This window comes from Ctenocephalides felis, unplaced genomic scaffold (genome assembly GCF_003426905.1).
Source record: "Ctenocephalides felis isolate EL2017-DRISC unplaced genomic scaffold, ASM342690v1 CF-g0.4_SCAFFOLD_01170, whole genome shotgun sequence".
Lineage (NCBI taxonomy): Eukaryota > Metazoa > Arthropoda > Insecta > Siphonaptera > Pulicidae > Ctenocephalides > Ctenocephalides felis.
The window spans coordinates 79,750,362-79,777,912 of record NW_020537324.1 but is presented as its reverse complement, the minus strand read 5'-3'; the positions used below and the strand labels follow the sequence as shown (position 1 = coordinate 79,777,912).

The 27,551-nt window shown below is 28.7% G+C and overlaps 1 protein-coding gene across 1 annotated transcript; it reads left to right on the top strand.

Annotated features, from left to right (window-relative positions):
• Nucleotides 1–349: 349 nt before the first annotated feature.
• LOC113367726 (sorting nexin-13-like) lies at nucleotides 350–27,551 on the top strand. The gene is made up of 19 exons (XM_026609307.1): nucleotides 350–643; nucleotides 3,143–3,251; nucleotides 6,139–6,377; nucleotides 8,125–8,339; nucleotides 8,622–8,777; nucleotides 11,321–11,493; nucleotides 11,574–11,690; nucleotides 11,931–12,042; nucleotides 13,869–14,012; nucleotides 14,084–14,354; nucleotides 16,211–16,274; nucleotides 16,355–16,631; nucleotides 19,660–19,980; nucleotides 24,853–25,064; nucleotides 25,127–25,378; nucleotides 25,530–25,664; nucleotides 25,725–25,899; nucleotides 25,990–26,089; nucleotides 27,305–27,551. Exons 1-19 carry the CDS (start codon nucleotides 531–533, stop codon nucleotides 27,549–27,551), a joined length of 3,432 nt encoding a protein of 1,143 aa, XP_026465092.1. The 5' UTR covers nucleotides 350–530.

Here is a 27,551-nt window from a genome sequence, read left to right as displayed (position 1 = left end):
AGTAAACTCAATAATGCACTTAACACAAAATTACATAATAAAGAATGTAACAATATTATTTATTTACATAGAATAAAATAAAATAATGAAAGATATTTGAAAAGAAATAAAAAGTTCAACTTGAGTTTCAAATTTCAAATTATGACGCGTTCAAAATTGCCGCCTATCATTTTCCTCGCCGACTTCACTCCAGTTCAACTGTCAGCTGTCAAAGTGCCAGATGTTCTGTAAATATTTTGACGTTTCGTACTTTCATCTCCTAAAGACACAATGAATCAAATATCGTGTTATCAGTGAATTACAGGGAAAAAAATGTGCGATAAATTAATCATTTCTCTTCTAACAACATATCATTCAAGCAGACTGTGTACGATGTGATTTTTACCAACAATAACAACAAAATGAACACGATCTCTCAATACAAAATAACAATGTGATAATTCCTTTTGTACATAAATCTTTAGCGTGTAGTGAAATTAAACGAAATAAGCTTTTCTTGTGATATCTCATTCTAATTAATAAATTGATAAATGGAAATCGTAATATTGGGATGGGGCCTGTTGATTTGTTTGCTCTGTTTGACGACTTTTGGTTTCTTCTCGTGCTTCACGGCCGCCACGGGATGCGTCGCTTTTCTAATTGGGTGAGTCACAAAAAAATATTTCTATGTATTTATATTTAGAGAATTTAATTCAATTAGATTACGATGGACTGGATTTTATCACAGAGTTGAAAATATATTGACCTCTCTCGTCGAAATGTTTGTGATTGGAAGATGTTACAGTTGTGTTTGTTTGAATTTTGAATTGTAGTAATTGTTGTTATTGATATAAGTTAATTGTACGAAGGCATTAAGATATATTGTTCTTGTACACAGATACTGGAAATATATTAAAAAAATATACTTTGCGTATTGCTTTTATTGTAACAGTAAATTTTATATGATAAAATTATATATATATATATATATATATATACTAGATGACCCGACAGACGTGATCCTGTACCCATGTCTACAATTCAAAAGGTCCGATTTTTTTTTAAAAAAAACCTATACTGATATCTACCAATTAGTTAATAATTATGTTTTTTACACTACAGTCTATACCGAAATGTATATACATCCATATGGTTGACCTTAAATGTACAAATGCTTTAAAGAAAATTATGAGTCTCAGGAACCCTTTATACATAACTCTTTATACTGTGAAATTTATATCATCAATATGTTCAATAAAATTGTATATTAAATATTATACACTGCCATTTATAGAACAAATTTATTTTCAATAGATCGTTTTGTTTTAATGCCAAGGGTTATCCAATATTTTTAGTCATACCTGTAGATGTGGATGTATAAAAGAATGATTTTTTGTTTATTCACGACTAAAACATTGATTTTCCAAATTTATCACACAAAAATTCATCGTCATCGTGATTTATAGCTTAAGATATACGTATTGGAAATTGAAGTCTTTTAAAAGGTATAACAAATTCAGAAAGAATTAATATATAGCATGGCTTCTAGTAATTTACGATCTAAATTACATTTTTTCACTAATAATTCGCTATAAATTATTACTTAAGTTTATGAATTAATTTATCAAATCCTGTTCACATGTGCTCTATTCAACCTACGATCTACAAAATAATTGCAGTAAATGGAGAGGAAAAAAGCGTGTGTCGGAAATAGACTAATCTTTATCTTAAGTTCAGAAGTGAAAACAATTTACACTCCGTTACCACCCGTTATAACTCTTTTAATTCTGATTTTATCAGAACTTGTAATACACTATTTTAAAGGTAATTAAATGAGCTACAACTTTCTCTATCATAAATTTTACCGTAACTTCTCTTATTTTGAAATGGCAAAGGATTGAAGGACTCGAAAGACACTCTAGTTGGACACTCTGTCAATATTTGTGTAACAGAAAAATAATAAAAAGCAATAATTGGTTAGTAAAAGACCTTGAATTTTCATTTATATACCATTATACGTATCTTTTATTTTTTAAATAGATTTTTTTTCATGAAATCATGAGATTTTTTGTTATAATTTTGTTCATTACATGATTTTCGTTTAAATGTATATTTTTAAAAATATTTGCAAAAAACGATGAAAAACGCAAAAAACAACAAATTTTTAGTAGCCAGTAACTTGAAAAGTAATTTCTTTTTTGAAAAACATTATTAAACCTTTTTCTATTCTAATTAGTTATTTTATCGATATCCGATGTTATTTTGAAAGAGATACAATTGCACCACTGAAAAGGGATGTCATCCCCCCGGGAAGTGGCAAATGATTCTAAATTATTTTTACTTTTAAACTTCAGAGTAAGGTGAACCTAATTCCAAAATTTCATGCAAATTGGAGCACATTGAAAATATTCAGACCCAAAACTCTCCATTGTCTTGAGTAAATATTTCGTATCCAATGACAAACATATGAATTTTTGACCAAATGAAACTTCTAGATAATTTTTTGAGAAAGTAAATTATTTTTGTATTGTGATTTAGTAAAGTAAGGCAAAACACGACTGGATTCAAAAGTTAAAAAATAATTATCAGTCGAAGTGAATTATAGGCTAAGTTTGATGTGCGATCACTGACAGACGCATGCGCAAACTGCATCACCTGTCAGACGCATGTTGGCTGTAAATCTTATATTATTTTAATTTTTGGCACCTCTCAGCTGCTTTTCGGCAATAATAATATAGTCATTACATTTTTCTCATTTATAATCATAAATATATTATATTTTAATACTGCCTTAGCCTATAAGAATGGAAATGTTTGGCAAATGACAGTTTTCATTTGTTTTAATGTCAAACCATGCCTTAAACATTTTCAAGGGCAAACAATGATAAGCGATTTTTTGTAATTTTTTCCATTTATTTCTACAATCTAGCTATATTTCTATGAATCTAAAAATTCTTGAAAATTTCCCGAACAAACTTTAGGAAGATTCATGAAAATCCGAATTATAGTTTAGGAGGATTAACCATTCATACATAGTTACAGAAGAATTTCATATATATATATATATATATATATATATATATATATATATATATATATGTTTATGTATTGATATTACGATGAATGTGAATGAACTATTATCAATAAATGTCCTTCTCCTCAGATTGTTGACGGTGCTTTATCTGCAACACGCCAACTTGGAGAATTATCTTGACAGCGGCCTTTTAGAAAATCCGTTGGAGGACAGGAACACCAATAATGGAATCAAAAACGTGAGTTATTGAAAATTTTATTTAATTCTCTCTTATCTTAAGATGAATAGTCTACGTTAACTAAAATATATCCCTAGGTTTAGCATTCAATCTAATGTGTAGTGGATTTGACATTAGTTTATTTTTAAGTTGATGTTATTGACTTCAACAATAAATTCAGATTACCAGAAAATTTTTCTTTGTAATCGACAATTTCTATAAAATATCAATTTTTTATATGGATTTTAGTTTAATGTAACAACAAGTTCTTGTTCAACATTATCAGTCTATTATTCATTTATTTATATATTTTAAATATATAGCCCACAGATTTCTTCCAAGAGGACTCAAAAATACAATTATTTTACATAATGAATAACAATTAAAATATATACAAAATTACAATATATAGTTATTAACATAAAATGCTTAACATAAAATACATATAATGCAGAATGTAACAATATTATTTAGAAACAGAATAAGATAAAATAATGAGATATTTGAAAAGAAAAGAAAAAGGTTAACTTGTGCAGATGGAGATTATTCGATTATTAGGTGAAGTGCTGTGAATATCTAAGTATTTCATTATTAATTAAGTTAAAGTTAGATGACATAAGTAAAATAGACGAATTTAATAAAAGAGAGAATTAAATTTAGGAGTAGGATAATTGAAAAATAATTGTGAACGCGCAGATAGCCTTGGAACATTGGAATTTGTGTAAACATTAAAGGATAGTTGATTAAGAATAAGAGGACAGTCTATAGAATTATTGCAAAGTTTAAATAAGAACATAATTGTACAGATAAATCGACGTGAGACAAGGGAAGTAATACCAAATTCTTTTAGTAAAGTGTTGTGGTCAAAGCCACGTTCAGGGTAAATTTTATATGTTTTATAATAAAGATATTTCAGAAATTTTTGCTGAATCTTCTCTATCGCATCATAGTTGTTGATTTGATGAGGATACCAAATAATCGAACCATATTCTAACTTTGAACGTAGATTAGAATAGTACATGCAAAAAAGTGCATTGTTAGAATTGAATTGTTTACAATTTCTCAGTATCAAACCTGAAGATTTATGTGCTCTATTACAAATATCAGTTATATGATCCGTGAAAAACAAACCAGAATCAAATAAAACTGCTAAATCTGAAATTTTATTACATCTATCAATGCTGGTGTTAGAGATTTTATAATCAGAATGTATTGGAACGCGCTTATATGAAAAACTAAGAATCTTGCACTTTGACATATTTAAATGTAATTTGTTATATACACAGCAAGAGTGGAAAGAGTCCAGTTGAGACTGTAATAATAAGCAGTCATCAATAGAATTTTTTTTGAGATATAGTTTGAGATCATCTGCAAATAATAAATGTGGACAGCTAATAATATCAGATATGTCAATAATAAAAATAATAAATAGTAGTGGACCAAAAATAGATCCCTGAGGAACACCTGAACTGATATTTTCAATGTTGCTCAAGAATCCATTAAGATAGACAAACTGTTTACGATTATGAAGATTACTTTTGAAAAAATAAATAAGTGAAGAATTAAGACCAATCTTAGATAATTTAGTAAGAAGAATGTTATAATCAATTTTGTCAAAAGCTTTACTGAAGTCAGTGTAAATAACATCAACTTGTCCATTAGTGTCAAAAAATATATTTTCATATATATTAAAAACATTTGCAAAAATGAAATAAAATTAATATTTGAGCAATAATTAAATATAAATAATAAAATATATCAATAAAACGTATTTATATAATTTAAATAAAATATAATTAGTAATAAATAGACAAGATTTTCTAACATTCGCAGAAAAATATACGGGTTTTTTCTGTCTCAGTCGAGTTTTATTGGCCTTGAGACTTTTCTTGTACTTATCGAGAGCTACTTTTTTATGGGGTCCTGTTCATTTTCATTCATATATTTTCCTTTGACATCGTTTCACAGTATTGCACCAGTTATTAACAACAAACAATATAAATAATTTAGAAAATTGAACATCTCCGACATTTATTCTTCCAAAAAAATCTGCAATGGATCTTGATTAAAATATCTGGTACATAAATAATGAAATTCTGGAATCACTTTCTTTTTGTTTCAAATGTGCCTCAAATCCTCTATAGCTTTTTAGCCCAGTTTCTTAACGCATGCGGCTTTTGTTAGTACCCTGCTAGATTTTTTTTATCTTTATGAACTGTATTTAATTCAACACTTTTTTGACACTGTGGTACGTGACACTTCGCCATATTGAAAATTATTATTAATTCTTTTGTTTTTCTACAGTAACAGTAAAACGATAAAAAGGTCATTTGTTCTATGTTTGCCCCCCCATGGTTATGATCAATTTTGTCAAAAGCTTTACTGAACTGAAGTCAGTGCGAATAACATCAACTTGTCCATTAGTGTCAAGATTCTCAGCTATATATTGTTTAATACAGATTAAATTTGTTATCGTAGATCGGGAAGGCATGAACCCATATTGATTAGTAGAAGTTCTAACAGAACGAATTATAGTTCTCTATAAATAATTTTTTCAAATACCTTAGTAAAGTTTGATAATAATGATATTGTCCTGTAATTAGTAATGTTTGATGTATCACCTTGTTTAAAAGTTGGAACTAATCGTTCAATTTTCCAACTATTTGGAAAAGTGTTTGTACGCAATGATAGATTAAATAAAAATGCAAGTGGATCAGATAGAGCAGATGAGCAATCACGTGTAAAGAAAGATGGAATACCATCGAAACCAAATATTTTGGAGTTCTTAAAACTTGCTATTGCAATTGCAATTTTTCAAATACCTTAGCAAAGTTTGATAATAATGATATCGGCAAATTATCGATCCTATCTATTATCCATAATCGTTTCTTCGATCCTTCTATTGCAGATCGTTTCACTCCTCTCCGAGAGGCGACAGCCCGGGCGCCCCGCTGCCCGGGCCGACAGCCGCCTGACCGGCAGCGACGTAATCGACCGCGCTCTGCGCGACATCGTGACATACGCCCTGCGCGACTACGTGCACACATGGTACGCCAAGGTCACCAATCTGCCCAACGAGGACGAGAGGAGCTTCGACAGGACGATCAGGACTTCGGTTCAGCACGCCGTGTCGAGGATATCCGAGAGGTAAGGGATAGATGAAATATTCCATATGGTACAAACAAGAATATTTAATTCAGTGTTTTGTAAAGAAACATACTTTTCTTGTAAATTTATGAATATTTTGCAATTTCTTGTTAATTTTTTTATTTATTCTTATTCTTATTTTGTAGAAAATAGATTTTTCTCAACTTCCCGAGGAAGAAGTTTATGTTTTCATAAAAAAATCCGATTCGCTAATATTATGTTTTCTCGACGTTTCAAGCCATTCTGAATCGAATGAGACCAACATTTGGAAAAAGTATGTGTGTGTGTGTGCGTGTGTGTACGTGTATGTGAACAGATTTTTTGTCGTAAATCGACGTAAATCTTAACTTTGTAAGAATCCAGAATTTTTTTAAATTGTTAAATTTTAGAATGATGGTACAAATATTTATAACTATTTCTTATATAGTTTTTTCAGTTTATAATAAAAATATATTTATATTGTTAGTAAAAGATTCGAATTTGATATGATTGAAAAGTATAAAAATTATATATATATACTAGATGACCCAACAGACGTTATCCTGTACCCACGTCTTCAATTCAAAAACTCCAACAATTTTTAAGGGGCACAACTAGTGTGAAATTTTCAAAAAATCGAATTTTCAATTTTTCCATTTTTCGATAGGTTATACCTTTAAAAAATAACATATTAAAATTTTAAATTGATATCTTAAATAGTTTTTGAGTTACAACAATTTAAAAAGTATATACACCTAAGTCTGTTTTTACACGGTCTTTTTGTACACGGTTTTGATATAACACGGTTTGAAAATTGAATATTTTTATTTTTTTTACACGATTTTATTCCATTTAGCACGATTTGAAATTTTATGTACCTAAATTTGTGAAAATAAGCATTATATATTTGATTTAATAAAATAAACATGAATTCTTGTTCTTAAAAATTCTTGTTTTTCACTGATTTTAATAGGGTTTAGAGATTAGGAACAAATCACCCATTTTTGTATATTATCAATGTCTTTTTTTACACGTTTTTTTTACACGGCTTCTTCTGTAACCAATCTACCGTGTAAAAACAGACTTAGGTGTATATATAGTACTATAGTATAACGATCATTTTATCTTTAAACGCAATTTTCTCGAAACAGCATTTTTCGAATTTGCTACAGCGATTACTCAAAAACAAATGATCCGATCACCATCGAATGTTTTTTACATCTTCTATATATAGTTCTCGTAAAATGAACTATCGATTTTTTGATCGGATCAAAAATCGAATTTTGGCAGTCCAAAAACGACCAAAATTTTGTGTACATATCCACTCTTTTAAAATTATAAATATTTCAATTATATAATAGTAATTTATATATAATATATAAACGAAATTTTTCTTAGTGATAATTTAATATACATTATTACCAGGGACGCTCTTGGGGTCCTCAGCGCCCGCAAGTCATTTGTTTTTAGCGGGGCTCATGTGTAAATTTTTTTTTTTTGATGACTGTTTTCATTTGTTTTCAATGCCAAACAATGTCTCAAATATTTTCAATGTCAAACAATAACATGTCGTTTTTTGCAATTTTTGCCATTTATTTCTACAATATTACTATATTTTTATAATCACGCACATCCTAAAAAAATCCCTTAACAAACTTCAGAAAGATTTATCAAAATCCGAATAATCGTTCAGGAGGAGTATATTTACATACATCGTTACAGAAGAATTTTATATATAAGATAATTTCGTTTACCTTTTTTATTTTAGAGTTAAGCAAGTAGACTGGTTAACTTTCCTAACCACCAAATTGGTGGACCAAGTGGCAGAGCACATAAAGTTGTACCGACAGGCACAACGTGAGTGTGCCAAATTACTGACTGCCAATTCTGCAACAAGTAAAGTTAGCCCAAAAAGTTCTCCGAAGAAACATCTCAAGACTCACAGGAGGAACAAGAGTGATACTGATGTTAAATGGAATAGTCGTAAGTAGAAAATAATAAATGAAAAATTCTTGGAATACTAAATGACTATTACAAAATAAGAGTTATATAATAAAAAAATTATAAAAATATAAAACAAAAAATTTAGCGAGCAGGCGTGGTCAACTTTTAAAACAGATGTAGGCGAATTCTGAGTTCTAATGATTGTGCGTATAAAATTCTATAAAAATTGGTCAAGCCGTTTCGGAGGAATTTGATTACTAACACCATTCCATGATGATAAAGATATATGAATGTTGACATGATGTTTATCTTATTTTTCAGCGAGTCAAACAAATTTGCAAGCAAAATTTTACACAACAGATAACCAGTCATCAGAAACCCAATTGCGGGCTGAAAATGTTGACGATGAAGCCGTAGAATTGTTTTTGTCCAAAGATATTCGAGGTAGAATAGTGTCTGATGAAAGCAGTTTAGAAGGTGAGCAAAACATTTAGTACAAACATCATGTTTTATTTATAAAATCGTATTTTAATCCTCAAGACTTTTTGAACGATACCCCACATGCTATTTTAACTAAGGCGACGTTCATTAATCACGTGATCGATTTTTCTAGGATTTTTGACCCCCTTGGTGATAATCAAAATTAACCCCTCATCCACAAACGTCAAATTTTTAACTTTTTTTGGAAATGTTTAGATTTTTTTTTCAGGTAAATATAAATACACGTGATATCTTACTATAACCCTCTCTGATTAATGAACGTCCCCTAATTTCTTTAGATTTGTTTACTTAAATTCATAAAGCATTTAAAATCAATATTTAAAATTTGTGATTTTCTTATTTGTTATAATTATGTTCAAGGTAAATTGAATATATTATTGAAGTCTTCACTTTTTAGCAAAAAAAATATATAAAATTATGAGTTTTTTTAAACAATTCTAAAAAAAAGTCAATACTTTTACAATATTTGTATTTTACTCCTCGAGACCTATCAAATGATACCCCACATGCTATAAAAAAACACAATCTAAATATTTTGAAGTAAAACTTCTTTAGATTCTTTTACTACAAATTCATAAAACTATTTAATCATTAATTAAAATTTATGATTATCTTATTTATTATAATTATGCTCAAGGTAAATTACAAATATTTTAGAAGTCTGCTTTTTAATAGCAAAAAAATGTTTATAAAAATGTGAAAATGAAATGTTTTATTAAAAAAAATCTAAAAAAAGTCAAAACATTTCAAATATTTGTATTTAACTCTTTGAGACCTATCAAATGATACCCCACATGTCATAAAAAACACTAATTAAATTTTTTGAAGTAAAACTTCTTTAGACACTTTCATTAAAAATGCATTAAAAGTGTATATCACAAGTTAACTTTGGTATTTGATACAATATGATGAATTAGGTGAAAGTAGATTTTTGTCTTAAAGCAAGTTGCGCATAGAAATGTTATGGTTATGAAATATTTAAGTTAAGGGTCTATCTTCTTATGAAGCGGTACTCACGAATTGTCTAAAAGCTATGTGTTTGCTAGGCGATCAGGCGTTTTACACATAAAACCTAACTTCACGTATGTGTTATCAAAGAGGCATCAGAAAGTTGCACTTATGATAAATACATTTTTTTTAGAAGTATTCACTTTTTTAATACTATTTTTTTTGAATAAAAATTTGAAAATGAAAAGTTTTTTTTATAAATGCTAAAAAGGTCAAAACTATTTTAAGATTTGTACTTTACTCTTTGAGACCTATCAAATGATACCCCACATGCCATGAAAAACAGAATCTAATTTTTTTGAAGTAAAACTTCTTAGGATTCTTTTACTTTAAATTCATTTAATCAATAATTAAAATTTGTGATTTTTTTGTTTATCATAATTATGCTCAAGGTAAATTAAATTCATTATTGAAGTCCTCACTTTTTTAATGGCAAAAATTTGTTTATAAATATGTGAAAATGTAAAAAGCTTTCTGAAAAAATTCTAAAAAAAGTCAAAACTATTTTAATATTTGTATTTAACTCTTCGAGACCTATCAAATGATACCTCACATGCCATAAAAAAATCTACATTTTTGAAGTAAGCTTTTTAGGATTCTTTTACTTTAAATTCATTTAATCAATAATTAAAACTTGTGATTTTTTTGTTTATTATAATTGTGCTCAAAATAAATTAAATATGTTATTGAAGTATTCACTTTTTTAATAGCAAAAAATATATAAAAATGTAAAAATTAAAAGCTTTTTAGATAAATTCAAAAAAAATGTCAAGATTATTTTAATATTTGTATTGTACTCTTCGAGACCTATCAAATGAGACCCCACATGCCATAAAAAAACAATTCTAATTTTTTGAAGTAAAACTTTTTTAGATTCTTTTACTAAAATTGCAATAAAAGTATATAATACAAGTAAACTTTACAATGAGATAAACTAGGTGAAAGTAGAAGTCTTCACTTTTTGATTGCAAAAAAAAATTATAAAAATGTGAAAATTAAAAGCTTTTTATAAAAATTCTAAAAGAAAGTCAATATTATTTTAATATTTGGATTTAAAACCTCGAGACCTAGCAAATGATACCCCACATGCCATAAAAAAACACTATCTAAATTTTTTGAAGTAAAACTTCTTTAGACACGTTTATTAAAAATGTATTAAAAGTATATAATACAAGTAAACAATAAGATAAACTAGTTGAAATTAGAAGAAGTCTTCACTTTTTCAATAGCAAAAAAAAAATTATAAAAATGTTAAAAATGAAAAGCTTTTTAGATAAATTCAAAAAAAATGTCAAGATTATTTTAATATTTGAATTGTACTCTTCGAGACCTATCAAATGAGACCCCACATGCCATAAAAAAACAATCCTAATTTTTTGAAGTAAAACTTTTTTAGACACTTTTTCTAAAAGTTGCCTATGGCATTTGATGGAAAATATTAAATAAGATAAACACTTACCTAGTAATATTATTGTTTTGCTTATTTATTTTGTTTCTGTATCATTTTCCAGAGCATTTAACAAGTCTAGTAGACTTGGTGTTATTTTTCATCTTGCCTTCGGAAGATTTTGCTTGCCCGAGTTTAAGAAGCATTTTGGGGTCATTGATTTCTTGCTGTGTACTTAGGCCTTTGTTCGATTTGCTATCGGAACCTGATACTGTTAATTTGATTATACTGAAAATTGTAAGTAGAAAAGATATATATATATATATATATATATATATATTAATAATATAAATTAATGAATATGAATCGTTTCTTAGTGTTGCAAAGATGGGCCACCGGCCGGTGAGCATTTGCTCACGACATTAAGATTCTGTAATGATGTTAATGAATTAAGTGTCATGAGGGAAATGTTAAGAGCTGAAATTCACCAACTTGTAAGTATAATTAATTGTTTAATAATTGTTTTTAATAAATAAATAAATAAATAATTATTTTTACTCTTTTGCAATACAAATATCATTGTTTTTATATATGGACAATAGCTGAGTTGTTTCTTTGTTAGATTGATCTGAACATAATTGTTATATTAAATTTTATAATTTAAGTTTTATGACTGATAGGTCAGTTGAAGGATGCTTACATTTATCAATTATATAATTTTTCATTAATTTCAGAGGTCTGCAAGTAGTCTGCACGTCGACAGTTCCATTAAACAACAAATTGGCAGTTTGCAATATGTTGAGAAAATGATTAATAATAAATTGGGACAACTTAAAGGAAATATAGGTAAAGAAAATAAATACAATATATATATATATATATATATATATATATATATATAATAATACTCATACTATCTCTTCATCTCGATACTTAAGATTTGTTTAATATATTTCTGTATCTATTCACATGTTTTAGTACTGTGTCAAGCTCTGCAAGTGATAGTTGATGTTTTTTGTATTTTCAAAAATTAAATGTAATTTAAATAAAATATTTAAAAAAAAGAATGTGTAGTATATATATATATATATATATATATACATATCTATATATATATATATATATATATATAAATCTCGTGTCACTATGTTGGTTCGCGATGGACGCCCAAACTACTGAACCGATTTTAAATTTTATTGTCTCATCGTGTGCCAATATATATCCAACTTAGGTTATAGGAAATTTTGAAAAGAAAATTTAAAATATAAATATATTATTTTTATAAATTTCTAAAAATTTTGACAGAAAATGACCAAAAAAAAAAACAAAACACTAAAATGACAAATGCCAAAATTTATGGAAAATTCGAGAAAAAAAGATGTATGATTTTTGAAAAATAAATTTGACAGTTCAAAAAATATAATTCAAAAACATTTACATATATAGATATATCCAACATTTATATCCTAATTAGATATTCAAAATCACAATTTATAGTTTTAAATCTAATTAAAAATCAATGTTTATAAATTTGAATAAATGTTGACATGAAAAACGTCAAATGTCATTTGTCAATATTTATGAAAATTATTATATAAATAGATTTACGATTTAGATTTAATTGATTAGCTTACCAAATTATTTTGGATACCAAAACTTCATCAAAACCTTATAGATCAGGGATCACAATAAAAAAGCGGCATATTGAATTTAAAATTAATCATAAACAAAAATTTAACGTTTCACAAAAATATAATATTCATCTAAAATTATAGTCTAAATATTACAATTTTGATAAATAATCATCCATTATTTTACAGTACGAAAATTGATAAAGAATTAATAAAAGTGCCAAAAATCAAACATTTTATAGATTTGGACTCGGATTTCTCAGAACTTTATCCATAGGGATAGTATGAATATCAATTAATAGTCGAAAATTTATATGATAAGTGATTAAAACATTATTATAGATAACAATAAAAAAGCGACATATTAAATTTAACAATAATCATAAACAAAATTCTGACAGTTCAAAAAAAATGAACTTTTAACGACTTCAATAAGATACAAATAAATTAATTATTCCAAGTTATGTTATAGGCAATATTGACAATCAAATTATAGATATAAATTATATCATATTATATTAAATTTTGATCAAAAAGGAAATATTTTGGCATTTATAAATTTATTGCACATTGGATATATGAAATTGACATTCAATATTTTTAAATTAAATGCAAAAGTAAAAAATCTGATATTTATATAAAGTATTATATATTCAGATAATGGTACTTGCGTTGATTCAGACTGTGAAATTTAATTTATTCATTGATTAAAAAAAATATTTCACTATTTGACATAAATAAAATTAAAATAAACAAAACACTATGATGCGTTGGAATTAATTATCGAAATGTAAAGAAATTTGTGTAATAAAAATATAACATTATTATTAATAATAGGTTGTCAAATATCTCCCTTCCGCCTTTTTGTATTATAAACCAAGAGCAAAAAAGCGGAAGGGAGATATTTGACAACCTAATATATCATGTAAATTATAAGAACTTCTGCAAAGCGGCAAAATATTTTTGATGGCAAAACAGCGTTTGCCGGGTCAGCTAGTATATATATATATACATATGTAAAGTATATTTTAATTTTTGCAGAACCAGATACCTCGTCTTCAACAATTCTACCATTGCTATCGTTCGAACAATTACTGAGCGGCGACGTAGCCTTATCCTTTTATCTCGATTATTTAACACAAGTCAACAAACAGAACTACTTATTTTTTTATAACACCGTGGAACGTAAGTATCTTATTCATAAAAACTTTTAAACACAAATATTTTACTTTTATTTCTATTATTTTTCTTCTTAGATTGGAAGACATCAGTTCGTGAACAATCTCAAAACAAAACAACGAATCAATTGGCGACAAAGATGCGCAGTATCAGAAATGGAAGTACTACTTCTGCAGGATCGATGACGGCAACAAATGGTAATAATAACAGTCATCCGATGAATTCAAATGAGGAACTTCGAGAGACTGCCCAGAAGATTTATGAGAAGTTTTTGTCTGACAAGAATAGTGATAGAGTTGAAGTGCCTTCGCAGATGCTGAACGATTTGAGGTTGAAGATAGCCAACAAGTAAGATAAAGGATAATTGATTTTATTTAATGCCCCCCTAATATCGACTAGGGAATGCAATACCGATGGAAAATTTCAATACCGGTATTTCGGTAATTTTTCATTTTAAAACCGGAATACCGGTAAATTAGCGGTATTTTTATTATCTTAAACAAACGTAAACAATATTGAAAGTTACTAGTACAAATATAAAAAAAATGTATATACGAGGTGTGTTCAAAAAGTACCCGGAATTACTAATAATTAAATTTCGCGGGTCTGGAGTGTCTGATTGTCAAATTTTTTTTTTTATTGTGTTGGTATACATGCCCCTAAAGTTTGATGAAATTTTCAGCTATATTCACTGTTTACTTTGTCTGTGGTAGTCGCTAAGGTTCGACGTGTTTTTCTGAGCTCGGCGATTTTTACAATGGAAGAATTGAAAAGTCAAAGAATTTGTATTAAATTTTGCGTAAAAAATGAAATAAAGTGTTGCAAAGTGCAAAAATTCACCAGATATGGCTCCGTGTGACTTTTTCCTATTCCCAAAGTTGAAGAGACCCATGAAAGGACGGCGGTTTTCCTCGATTGAAGAAATAAAGGCCGAATCGCTGAGAGTGCTCAAGGACATATCAAAAAGTGAATATCAAGGGTGCTTCGAAAATTGGAAAAAACGCTGGCATAAGTGTATTATATCTGGGGGGGACTACTTTGAAGGGGACCACATTAATGTAGACGAATAAATAAATATTTTTTTGAAAAAACGAAAATTCCGGGTACTTTTTGAACAGACCTCGTACAACTATATTCAACTAAACAATAAAATAAAACAATAAGTTTATTTTTTTTTAAATAATAAGTTAACAAAAGTATATCCAATTCAATTAATTCATTATCACTATATTGAGTACTTTTCACCAAAAACGAACTTATGAGTAAGAAAGACCAAAAACTCATAAAAGATCATATTACATTATTATAATAAACTGTATTGTCTGTATCCGATGTGTTAAATTAGCATAATCTCCAATATTTAAAAAAAATAATTTTTCTACACTAATTTAAGATTGGATACTTTGTCGAGATAAATAATAAGTTACTATAATTGTTGAGTATTGTTATTTAGAACAATGTGATGCTTCTATAGTATTTTCAAACTTCGGAACGTTTTCGGAAAATAATATTTTATAATTGTAATAAGAAGAAATAATATTTAGTAATTATCATAATTATTATGTATAAAGTTAGAAAAAATAAAGATTATGCAGGGGTAATCTGTATCATATAAAATATTTTGGCGCAAATATCACTTAATAAACCGTTACATTTTTACAAAAGATGAAACAAACATCATTATCTATCAATCCAATTATATTTATTGTAACACGATATGAAGCCCTTTGGAAAGCAATAAATATTCAGTTTAATGACGAGTTGAGATAATATTTGACATCTGTTTGTCTTATAGAATCACTTGAAGATATAGCTGTTTATGCGATTATGGAATCTAAAGATAAATTTGGTCCGAAAAATTTAAACTTTAGGGTATTATGTATCAAATAGCGCTTATGTAAAAATACCGAAAATACCGGTATTTTTGGAATAAATACTGGTAAAAATACCACCGAAAAATCGGGCGGTTTACCGGTAATTCGATATACCGGTATTACCGGTATTGCATTCCCTAATATCGACCATCATCCTAGATTACGTCGAGGTCATCAATAAATAATTATATAAATGACAAAATTTGGATACAATTTACTAAAAAGATCTTAGATATCATAAAAACAGCAGCGGTCTATAACCGCCACAGAACTCCCCTTCCAGTGTTGTAGTCGTGAAAAAATGTGTTACAAATAATTATTCTTTTTCAGAGCTCTTAATCCATCTGAAAATTGGTTCGATGAAATACAAGACAACGTATTTGGAAAATTCAAGGCAAGTATTGAATATTCGTTTATTAACTTCCATTAAATATATTCGTGTATTTAAATAATCACTGTGTCCTTTATTTCCAGACCGAAGACATCTTCCTAACCGATTTCTACAGAAGTCGACTCTACATCCACATGTTGGCAGAGCTCGATATGCTCACTCATGGTCAACACGACTACGATTGTACCTCAAATCTGGACAATGACAGTGTGTCCAGTTTAGAAATGGTTGCTGGTTCCAGCGAAACTGATTCTGGTGGAGCACCAGCTGAAAACGAATCATCGGCGAATGAAACAACTGTGAAAAAGGACAAGAGCGAAGTAAATGGTGCCAGAGGAATGGATAGTGTCAAAGCTACAGGTAGGGATAATAGACTTATAAATTAGTATATAGATTGTGATGTCTTATTAACTTCCCGAAGGAGAAGTTTATGTTTTCATCAAAAAATCCGATTCGCTAATTTTATGTTTTCTCGACGTTTCAAGCCATTCTGAATCGAATGAGACCAACATTTGAAAAAAGTATGTGTGTGTGTGGGCGTGTATGTAAACAGATTTTTTGCCGTAAATCGTCGTTTTCTCAAAAACGGTTCGACCGATTTCAAACATTCAAAAGCCATTAGATGTATCTCGATGAGGACTAGCGTTTCTGAGTTTTGTGCGACGATCGTCCAAGCCCTTTCTTTATAAATAGCAGAAAAGTGAAAATTTTTTCGTCCACGTTTTAGCCCGCAATTCTGAATAGATTCTGATAATTTAAAACCGTTCGAAAGATATTGATTGGGAATCGTGCTGATGAGTTGTTGGTAGAGATCGGCCGGGACGTTTTCTTGTAATAAAGTGTTAAAAAAATTTTTTTCGGCGATTTTTATTATTATTTTTTTGACCGTAGATATCATAGTCTTCTAAATCATACTAAAATATTACGGCCCTACGACAACTCGTTTAGCTTTAAAAATTCGTCAAAGTTTGCAAAAATTAGTATAGTTTTTTTGGCATTTGTCAAAATTGGACCTTTCATCGACGTTTTCTCAAAAACGCCTGAACCGATTTCAGAAATTTAAAAGCCATTTGATGTGTCTTAATGAGGACTATCGCTTGTCACTTTTGTGCGACAATCGGCCGAGCCGTTTCTTTGTAATTTGAAAAAGAGTGTTAAACTTTTCGTCCACATTTAAGCTCATACTACCGAATCGATTTTAAAAAATCAAAAACTGTTTAAAAGATATTAGTTGGGAATGATGCTGATTAGTTTTAGGTGAAAATCTACCGAGCCGTTTTCTTGTAATTAACCGTTGAAAAAAAAAATTAGGCCGATTTTTATGGTACTTTTTTGGAGATATATACCATGGTCTTATAGAACTTACTGAATTATTACGGCTTTACAAGTAGTTTAATTTTAAAAATTTATCAAAGTTTGAGAAAATGAGTAGTTTTTTTGACGTTTGTTAAAATTAAACTTAGACGATTCACTTGGTATAACGATAGAGTACTTGGTCTTAATAAACGTAATAAATCCTTAAAGTCCTACGGAAGCTGGTTCAATTATAAAAATTATTAATATTTGAAAATTTGCTTTTAGAAAATACTCCGAGTCAAAGTGTTCGTTCGTTTTCAATTATGTGTAATAAATTCCGAGTGGAATACTTTTAATCACTCATAAATTAATTTGTTTATTATTGATTAAGTCGATTATTTACATATATCGGGAAGTTCATGTAACTTGCCTCAAGGCTAAATACCAAACCAACTATTTAACTTCCCGTAGGGTAAGTTATTGTAATGGGCCGAAAATTGAAAATGAAAATTTTTGCATTTCTCGACGTTTTGAAGGTTTCTGAACATCTTACTGGCATACCTCAGAAACTAAATGGATGTGTGTGTGTGTATGTATGTATGGATACAATTTTTCGTCCACGTTTTCGGACGCACGGATCAACCGATTTGAATGGTTCAAAAAACATTTGATTCCTATTGATAGGGAGATGTGCCGATGTGAAACCGATGTTTTTGGCGAAGGCAAAAACGCGTCGTTACGGAGATACGGAACAAAGAGCACAGAAAATAAAAATCGAGTTTTTGAGAGAACGGATCATCCGATTTGCATGATCCAAAAAACATTCAGTTCGTAATGACGGGGAAAAGTGGTTATTTGAAATTAATATTTATTTAAATAAATAACACTGCTTACTTAATACATTTGACTTTTAAGCATTTTATGCATATAATTTTGCTATGCTTAAAACTAATTTAACTTAATTCTTGAACTAATAAATACTTTAACTAATAATGTCGTGAATTCCAAATAGAAGATATCATATGCGCTATGTACTAAACTCAATAATTATACTGAATTTTAATAATAGGTTGTCAAATATCTCCCTTCCGCCTTTTTGTATTATAAACCAAGAGCAAAAAAGCGGAAGGGAGATATTTGACAACCTAATATCAAATTATTTTTAACAAATTGACATAAGTGATATATTTTCTATTTTCTGATTTTAAAACAGTTCAATTTTATGTCAATTTGAATGAAAAAAATTATATACTGTACTACATATTTTAAAATTGGAAGAAGTATGTTTTCAAATTGCTTTATAATTCAAAACTCATTCTATTAGTTATTATTTTATTAGTTTATTTATTATTATTAGGTTATTAGTTTTTGGCAAAGGTAGGCCCAGCGGTTTCGGAGATACAGAGCTAAATGTTAAAAAATAGCAGTTTTTGAGAGAACTAAGCGTCTGATTCAAATAACTTTCTGCTTGTTTCAACAAAATAATTGCTTTTGGGAAAAAAATTGTTTCTAATTTTTTTTTTTCAAAAAATATTTTTGTAATTTTGGATTAAAAATTTAAAAAATTACCCAGGCTAAGCACAGTCTAAGCGCCACTCTGGTACAAATGTTTACGAAAGTGCGTTTAGACTGTTTATGTACTGGAACAGTTATCCAATTTGGTGAAAATTATTGAAAAATGTGAAAATGCCGCCAAGCTAAGCACAGTATAAGTGAAAATGTCGCACAGAATTATTTGCAAATGCGTTTAGACTGTGACTATACGGGAGCACTTTTTCAATTTTGTGTAAATTGGGCAACTATTTTTTTTTTTAAATTAAATTCGAAATGGAATGACGATTGTTAATGTTCTGGAGATAAATTGATTTATGATTTACATTTGATTTTCTCAGATATAACAAACAAGATAGCAAAAATAATGAAAGTTACAGTATTTGTATGATAATATATTTGAAAACGTTTAAAATTTCTCGAATATGTCCTTACGGTACGGGAAGTTCCAGCAATTTGCTTTAAGGCACGATGCCATGCGCCCCACTAGTTTAGTATATGGATTGTGATGTCTTATTACTAGTTGTGTTTTACTTTTCAGTTCCACTTATCCAACAGACCAATGTGGATGGAGTGTTACAAAAAAGTGAGGACTATCAATTCGATGACAAAAAGTTGTCGACAAAGTTCGATTACATGAAGCACACAAGATCAAGAAGTGATTCGATTGTTCGGCAAAGAACTTTAAGTCCTCTGAAACATAATGTTAAAAATATTGATGGCCAAGGTTTGGTGCAGCAGACTAATAAATTTGGTAATACCATAGAAGGTTCTGTTGCCACAGCCAAGTTTGCTTTCGAGCATTATAGTGCTAATTTTTTGGCTGAGAATTATGATTTGTCGATGGAAATTATACAAACAGGTAAGATAATAATTGATACTTGATCAAAACATCATTGTCAAAATCATATAAAATATTTTGAATTTAATATAAGTATTTTCTAATCATAAAATTCTTGAATATTGTTGTAAACATCGCTTATATAAGTGAAATAAGCATATAATTATGAATTTGGAAAATACGTGTTCATGCTGTAATATTGCAGTTGCCTTTGACAAGATGGTGACATGTATTTCGTGCAAAACAAAGTTTAAGTATTCATGCGTGAACTTGAGCTTGGCTGATGTTCGAGCAATATCATCAAAAAAAGGAATAATGTGGAATTGCAATTCATGTGCTAATCTCGGTAATGACCTGAATGATATCAAGAGTATGTTAATGCAGCTACAACGAGAAGTTGCTGCACTAAAAGATCATAGGTCTTGCAACAATAATATTCTGGATGATGAACAATTTGAAGCATTAGTTCAAGAGACTTCTGAACGCAATAAACGTTCATATAATATCATAATATATAACGCCAAAGAGCCTCTTAATGACGTAAACAATTATGATAAAAGTGTTGATACTAATATGATTAACAATATATTTGAAGCTTCATTAGGAGTACCTTGTGTTCCGTCGAGCTTCGAACTATATAGATTGGGTAAATTTGATTCAAAAAGGACTAAGCCAAGACCGCTTAAAGTTATCTTCAAGGATAATAACTTACCAAAGAAATTTTGTTCAACTGCAAGAAAATTAAGGATAATATCCACTTCAAGAATTTGATTATCAGTGAGGATCGGACACCAAGGCAACAACTTTATTATCAAAGACTGAAAGCTCAGCTACTTGAACGCGAGAAAAAAGGTGAAGTTAATCTTAAAATTAAATACATTAATGGCGTTCCTCGAATTGTTTCTTTAAACTAATTTCGCCCACAGATAGTAATGTCTTTACATGTTACTATCAAAATGTTCGTGGACTCAACACTAAAATTTCCGACTGCCTGCTCGCATCTAGTTATCTTGATTATGATTTCGTCGCTTTTTCTGAAACATGGCTTAGGAACGATGTTCACAACTCTGAATTCTTTTGCGACAGTTTCAATGTTTTCAGATGTGATAGAACTTATGGTATCAACAATAAATATCGTGGTGGTGGTGTACTTCTTGCAGTTAAAAAATATATTACTTGTGAACTTTTGAAATTGAACTTTATTTGTGAATTGCTTCCAATGATTGATATTGTTGGCTGCAAGTGTATCCTCAAGAATTCAAGCATATTAGTATTGACCGTTTATGTTCCACCTGATGTATCTACTGAGAATTTTGAAGCTTTCCTTGATCTACTAGAATCTTATGTTTCAGACAAAAATGTTTTAATTATTGGTGATTTCAATGTTCCACATTTCGATCAATTATCTCATAATCTTACTAATGCAAAATGTAACTTTATCTATAATTTTATTAATTTATCTGGTCTCAACCAATATAATTCTGTTATCAATATCAGTGGCAGATTGTTGGATTTAGTGTTTTGTTCTTACTTTTGCAACATAATTCATGATACCGAACCCCTTTTACCTGAGGACAATTATCATCCTGCTCTTTATATTTCTGTTTCCCTTACATCTTCTTTTTCCACACCCAATACTTTGCAATTTAATAAAAATAACTATCATTACAATTTCCACAAAGCGGATTATCTTAATCTTTACAGGGAAATTTTAAATACATCGTGGAGTTCTTTGTATACATGTTCTGACATTAATGATGCATGTGATCTTTTTTACGCTACAATTTATAGCTTATTAGATAAATTTGTTCCTAAAACAAAGAAATTTTCTTCCAATAAATTTAAGCCTTGGTTTAATTCTGATATTATTAGAAACCTCCGTATGAAGAAATACTATCATAATAAATACAAGTTAACCAATATCACTTTCTATTATGAAAATTTTAAATTGTACAGGAAATTAATAAAAATACTTATGAAAGATGCCTATAATTCATATATTATTGACGTTGAAAATTCTCTATCGCTTAATCCTAAATATTTTTGGTCTTTTTTGCGTAATAAAACTGCTTCTAATATTATTCCTAATAGATTGTGCTATCTAGACAAATATTATGATTCTCCTGATGCTATTGTTGATGCATTTAATTCTTACTTTATTAGTGTTTATCAGCCTAAACTTGACATACCCATTTTATTTGATCATAATGATAGAATCATGATTGATATAGGTGAAATTGATTCTAGTACTGTGCAACTTGCAATAGCAAGTTTTAAGAACTCCAAAATATTTGGTTTCGATGGTATTCCATCTTTCTTTATACGTGATTGCTCATCTACTCTATCTGATCCACTTGCATTTTTATTTAATCTATCTTTGCGTACAAACACTTTTCCAAATTGTTGGAAAATTGCACGATTAGTTCCAACTTTTAAACAAGGTGTTACATCAAACATTACTAATTACAGGCCGATATCATTATTATCAAACTTTGCTAAGGTATTTGAAAAAATTATTTATAGAGAACTAATTCCTTCTGTTAGAACTTTAATTTCTCTTAATCAACATGGTTTCATGCCTGCCCGTTCAACGATAACAAATTTAATTTGTATTAAACAATATATAGCTGAGAATCTTGACATCAATGGACAAGTTGACGTGATTTACACTGATTTCAGTAAAGCTTTTGATAAAATTGATCATAACATTCTCCTTACTAAATTATCTAAGATTGGTCTTAATTCTTCACTTATCCACTTTTTCAAAAGTTATCTTCATAATCGCAAGCAGTTTGTCTTTCTTAATGGATTCTTGAGCAACATTGAAAATATTAGTTCAGGAGTTCCTCAGGGATCCATTCTTGGTCCACTATTATTTATTATTTTTATTAATGACATTTCTGATACTATTAACTGTCCACATTTATTATTTGCAGATGATCTGAAACTATATCTCAAAATAAATTCTATTGATGACTGCTTATTTTACAGTCTCAACTTGACCTTTTCCAATCTTGGTGTATCTATAACAAATTACATCTAAATATATCAAAGTGCAAGATTCTTAGTTTTACACATAAGCGCGTTCCAATACTTTTTGATTATAAAATTTCTAACACCAGCATTGATAGATGTAATAAAATTTCCGATTTAGGTGTTCTATTTGATTCTGGTTTGTTTTTCACAGATCATGTTACTGATATTTGCAATAGAGCACATCAATCTTTAGGTTTGATACTAAGAAATTGTAAACAATTTAAGTCTACCAATGCACTTCTTTGCATGTACTATTCTATTGTACGTTCAAAATTAGAATACGGTTCGATTATTTGGTATCCTCATCATATCAACAACTCTGATGCGATAGAGAAGGTTCAGCGAAAATTTCTGAAATACCTTTATTATAAAACATATAAAATTTACCCTGAACGTGGCTTTGACCACAACACTTTACTAAAAGAATTTGGTATTCCTTCCCTTGCCTCACGTCGATTTATCTGTACAATTATGTTCTTATTTAAGCTTTGCAATAATTCTATAGACTGTCCTCTTATTCTCAATCAACTATCCTTTAATGTTCCGAGGCTATCTACGCGTTCACAATTATTTTTCAATTATCCTACCCTCCTAAATCTAATTCTCTCTTAAATTCGCCTATTTTACTAATGTCCTCTAACTTTAACTTAATTAATAATGAAATAGACATTCACAACACATCACCTAATCAAATAATCTCCATCTGCACAAGTTAATCTTTTTATTTTCTTTCAAATATCTTATTATTTTCTGTTTATAAATATTATTGTTACATTCTGCATTATATGAAATTTTATCTTAGCATTTTATGTTACTAACTATATATTGTAATTTTGTGTATATTTTAATTGTTATTCATTATGTCAAATAATTGTATTTTTGAGTCCTCTTGGAGAAATCTGTGGGCTATATATTTAAATAAATAAATAAATAAATAAATAAATGGATGTGTGTGTGTGTGTTTTGTATGTCCGCATTTTTTCGTCCAGGTTTTCGGGCGCACGGATCAACCGATTCGAATGGTTTAAAAACATTCGATGCCTATTAATGGGGAGATGTGCTGATTAGTTTTTGGCAAAGGCAAGTCCAGCCGTTACGGAGATATGGAGCAAAGAGTGCAGAAAATAGAAATCGAGTTTTTGTATGTTCTAAAAAACATTCAGTTCGTAATGACGGGGAAAAGTGGTTATTAGTTTTTGGCAAAGGTAGAGCCAGCGGTTTCGGAGATACAGAGCTAAATGGTAAAAAATGGCAGTTTTTTGAGAGAACTAAGCGTCCGATTTAAATGATTCAAAGAACTTTCTGCTTGTTTCAACAAAATAATTGCTTTTGGGAAAAAAATTATGTTTCTAATTTTTTTTTCAAAAAATATTTTTGTAATTTTGGATTAAAAATTCAAAAAATTGCCCAGGCTAAGCACAGTCTAAGCGCCACTCTGGTACAAATGTTTACCCAAGTGCGTTTAGACTGTCAATGTACAATTTTGTGAAAACTATTGAAAAATGTGAAAATGCCGCCAAGCTAAGCACAGTATAAGTGAAAATGTCGCACAGAATTATTTGCAAATGCGTTTAGACTTTTCAATTTTGTGCAAATTAAGCAACTATTTTTTTTTTTTGAAATTGAATTCGAAACGAAATGACGATTGTTAATATTCTGGAGATAAATCGATTTATGATTTATATTTGATTTGCTCAGATATAACAAGATAGCAAAAATAATGAAAGTTACGGTATTTATAATAATATATTTGAAAACGTTTAAAATTTCTCGAACATTTCATTACAGTACGGGAAGTTTCAGCAATTTGCCTTAAGGCACGATGCCATACACCACTAGTTTTTTTTTACTTTTCAGCAATTGCTTGTGAAGGAGGAAAATCCTGGGGCGTATACGCTCTAAATGTTTTATGCCATCGCAAAAAACAGCAAGACACTACTACAAACAATAATAATAGTGTAACTCGTCAACAAAATTTGCAAAACGAAAGCAACAGCTCCTTACTGCAATGGCACGTGTATCGAAGATACTCGCATTTCTTAGACTTACAGAAATCTGTCAAGAAAAAGGTAAGATAAACAAATAATTTTTAATTATGCCATTATTTTAATTAACATTTTTTATCTTTCAGTATCCTGATTTGTCAAAACTTCCATTTCCTGCAAAGCGTGCTTTTCACAATATGGATCGAACAGTGTTGGAACATAGAAAGACAGTTTTGAATTCTTTTGTGACTGCTTTGTGTGAACATGCAAGAAGGATTAAACATCACAATCAGTCGCAACGAGTTTACTATTACGAAGGACTTTTGGAATTGCTCATCGAGTTTTGTGAACCACAAGCTTATGATAAACAAGTTGCACGGGGGGCCATGATTAGAACGGTAAGCAGATAATTATATATATATATATATATATATATATGTATATATTTTATATATATATATATATATATATATATATATGTATATATATGTATATATTTTATATATATATTTTATATATATATATATATATAAACAATTATCTTTTCAGATTGATACAATAGTTAGTCCATTACGATCAGGAATGCGCAGTATAAAAAACATGCCCGACCAACTCCTAAACAGCGTTGATGAATTCGTTGGAGGCTTGTCCAGGGTTCTATTAGGAGTCCCCGATGAAATAGATGTAAGCACATCAAATTTGTAATCTCTTAAATAATTATTAATATAACTTTTATTATCTCAGGCTGATAATCCGGCTATTCGTTCAGCTTTAGTTCTATTAGACGAAGCTTTTGACTTGAAAGGACGTTCACAATGGTTGAGACGTGGTGTGCTTTCAAAAGCACTACAAGGCACTTGGCTGGGAAATGTTGTAAATAGAAGATTGCTGCAGTTGGCTGGATCTTTAGCTGGTCACGGTAAAATATAAATATAAATATATATATATATATATATATATATATATATATATATATATACTTATTTATTCTAAATCTTGTTTTATCCAGGTATGGTGTTACAAGCGATATCATATGTTCGAAATGCCCTGTGGCCAAATGGTGAACGAGCACAAAGTCCACCAAAACGAGACCAGGATACAGTTCACAGGTAATAATAGTTATTTTGAATTTATTTATTTTTACAAATTTTGTAACTATTTTGTATTAACGTACCGAAGAAGATCGTTTTAGTTTACTTGAGATTTAGGAACTCAAAGTTTACTAATTATTTCTAAACAATTTTGTTCTAAGATTTCTAAATTGTTATATACGGCTTTATAGATAATTTAATTAGCTTTCTAATGATATATAAAAATAATGATATTTTTAATTAAAATATAATAAAATTAATATATTTGTACACCGAAGCGTTGTAGCTAAAATAATGTGGGCGCCTGACGACGATATTAATTGCAAAGTTTGATGAATTAAATAAATTAAATAAATTTGTTCTAACAGTTACGAAGTTTTATATACAGATTTATAGATAATTTAATTAGCTTTCTAATGATATATAATAATAATTTTGAATTAAGTACTTTTATTTAAATTTAAATTATAACAAAATGAATTTTATTATAAACCGAAGCATTGTAGCTAAAACAATGTGGACGCATGACGACGATATTAATTGCAAAGTTTGATGACTTATTTATATATAATTTTGTTCTAACAAGTTATTATATACAGATTTATAGATAATTATTATTGACTTTTGATGGTATATCATGATATATAAAAATATAAATAAATTTTATCACAACTATACTAAATTTTAAAAAATGTACTAATCACATCCACCAATGGTTAATAAGTAGATACTAAATTTTAAATTTTACACATTTTTATTATTCAATTTTGTTTGAAAAGTTTGCGCACGTTATGTACAGTTTAACAATATATAATATTATTAATATATTTTTATTATTTATAATAAATTGAACGTGGATATAAAAACCGCAACCGCTGAAACTAATGTTATAGACACGCCGCATTAATTTTTAAGTTTAAATATTTTTTTTATATAATTTTGTGAGAAACGTTATAAATCGTTATATACAGAGTTGTAGATAATTTTATTAGCTTTCATTTGACATATAATAATATATATTAATTACTTGAATAATCTAAACTACAACGAATATCAAAATATCAAAAAGTGTCCTTAGTATTTGTTGTATTCTCAATGAACCCTTTTATATCTAAACGTAACATAATGTTTTGTTAACGTTACTTTCTTTGACTACTTTATTGATACTTTGCATAATAATCTAAATCATCATTTTAAAATATAATTTTATTAATTACACCTTTATTTTTTTAGGACCAGAATAGCAGCAAAAACAGCACTTCTGGCCAGCTTCTCTGAGGACCTTAAACATGTCCTAGGAAGCGAAACAACTCGTCTAGGATTGTTAAATGTATGTCTACTTCTGCAAAAGAAACAATTAAATATGAGATTGATACTAGTTGTGTTCGAAGATATACTCACCGCTTTATATCCCAGTATTATGAAAGCTTTAATTTCTAAGAACAATGAAAATTGTAAGACAATGAAGGATAATAGATAA

Excerpts from the sequence above, each read along its gene's own strand:
- LOC113367726 (XM_026609307.1), top strand. The coding sequence starts at position 531 with ATGGAAATCGTAATATTGGGATGGGGCCTGTTGATTTGTTTGCTCTGT. Across the intron at positions 16,275-16,354 it reads ACGTATTTGGAAAATTCAAG|ACCGAAGACATCTTCCTAAC; the intron begins GCAAGTATTGAA and ends CTTTATTTCCAG. Across the intron at positions 19,981-24,852 it reads GATGGAAATTATACAAACAG|CAATTGCTTGTGAAGGAGGA; the intron begins GTAAGATAATAA and ends TTTACTTTTCAG.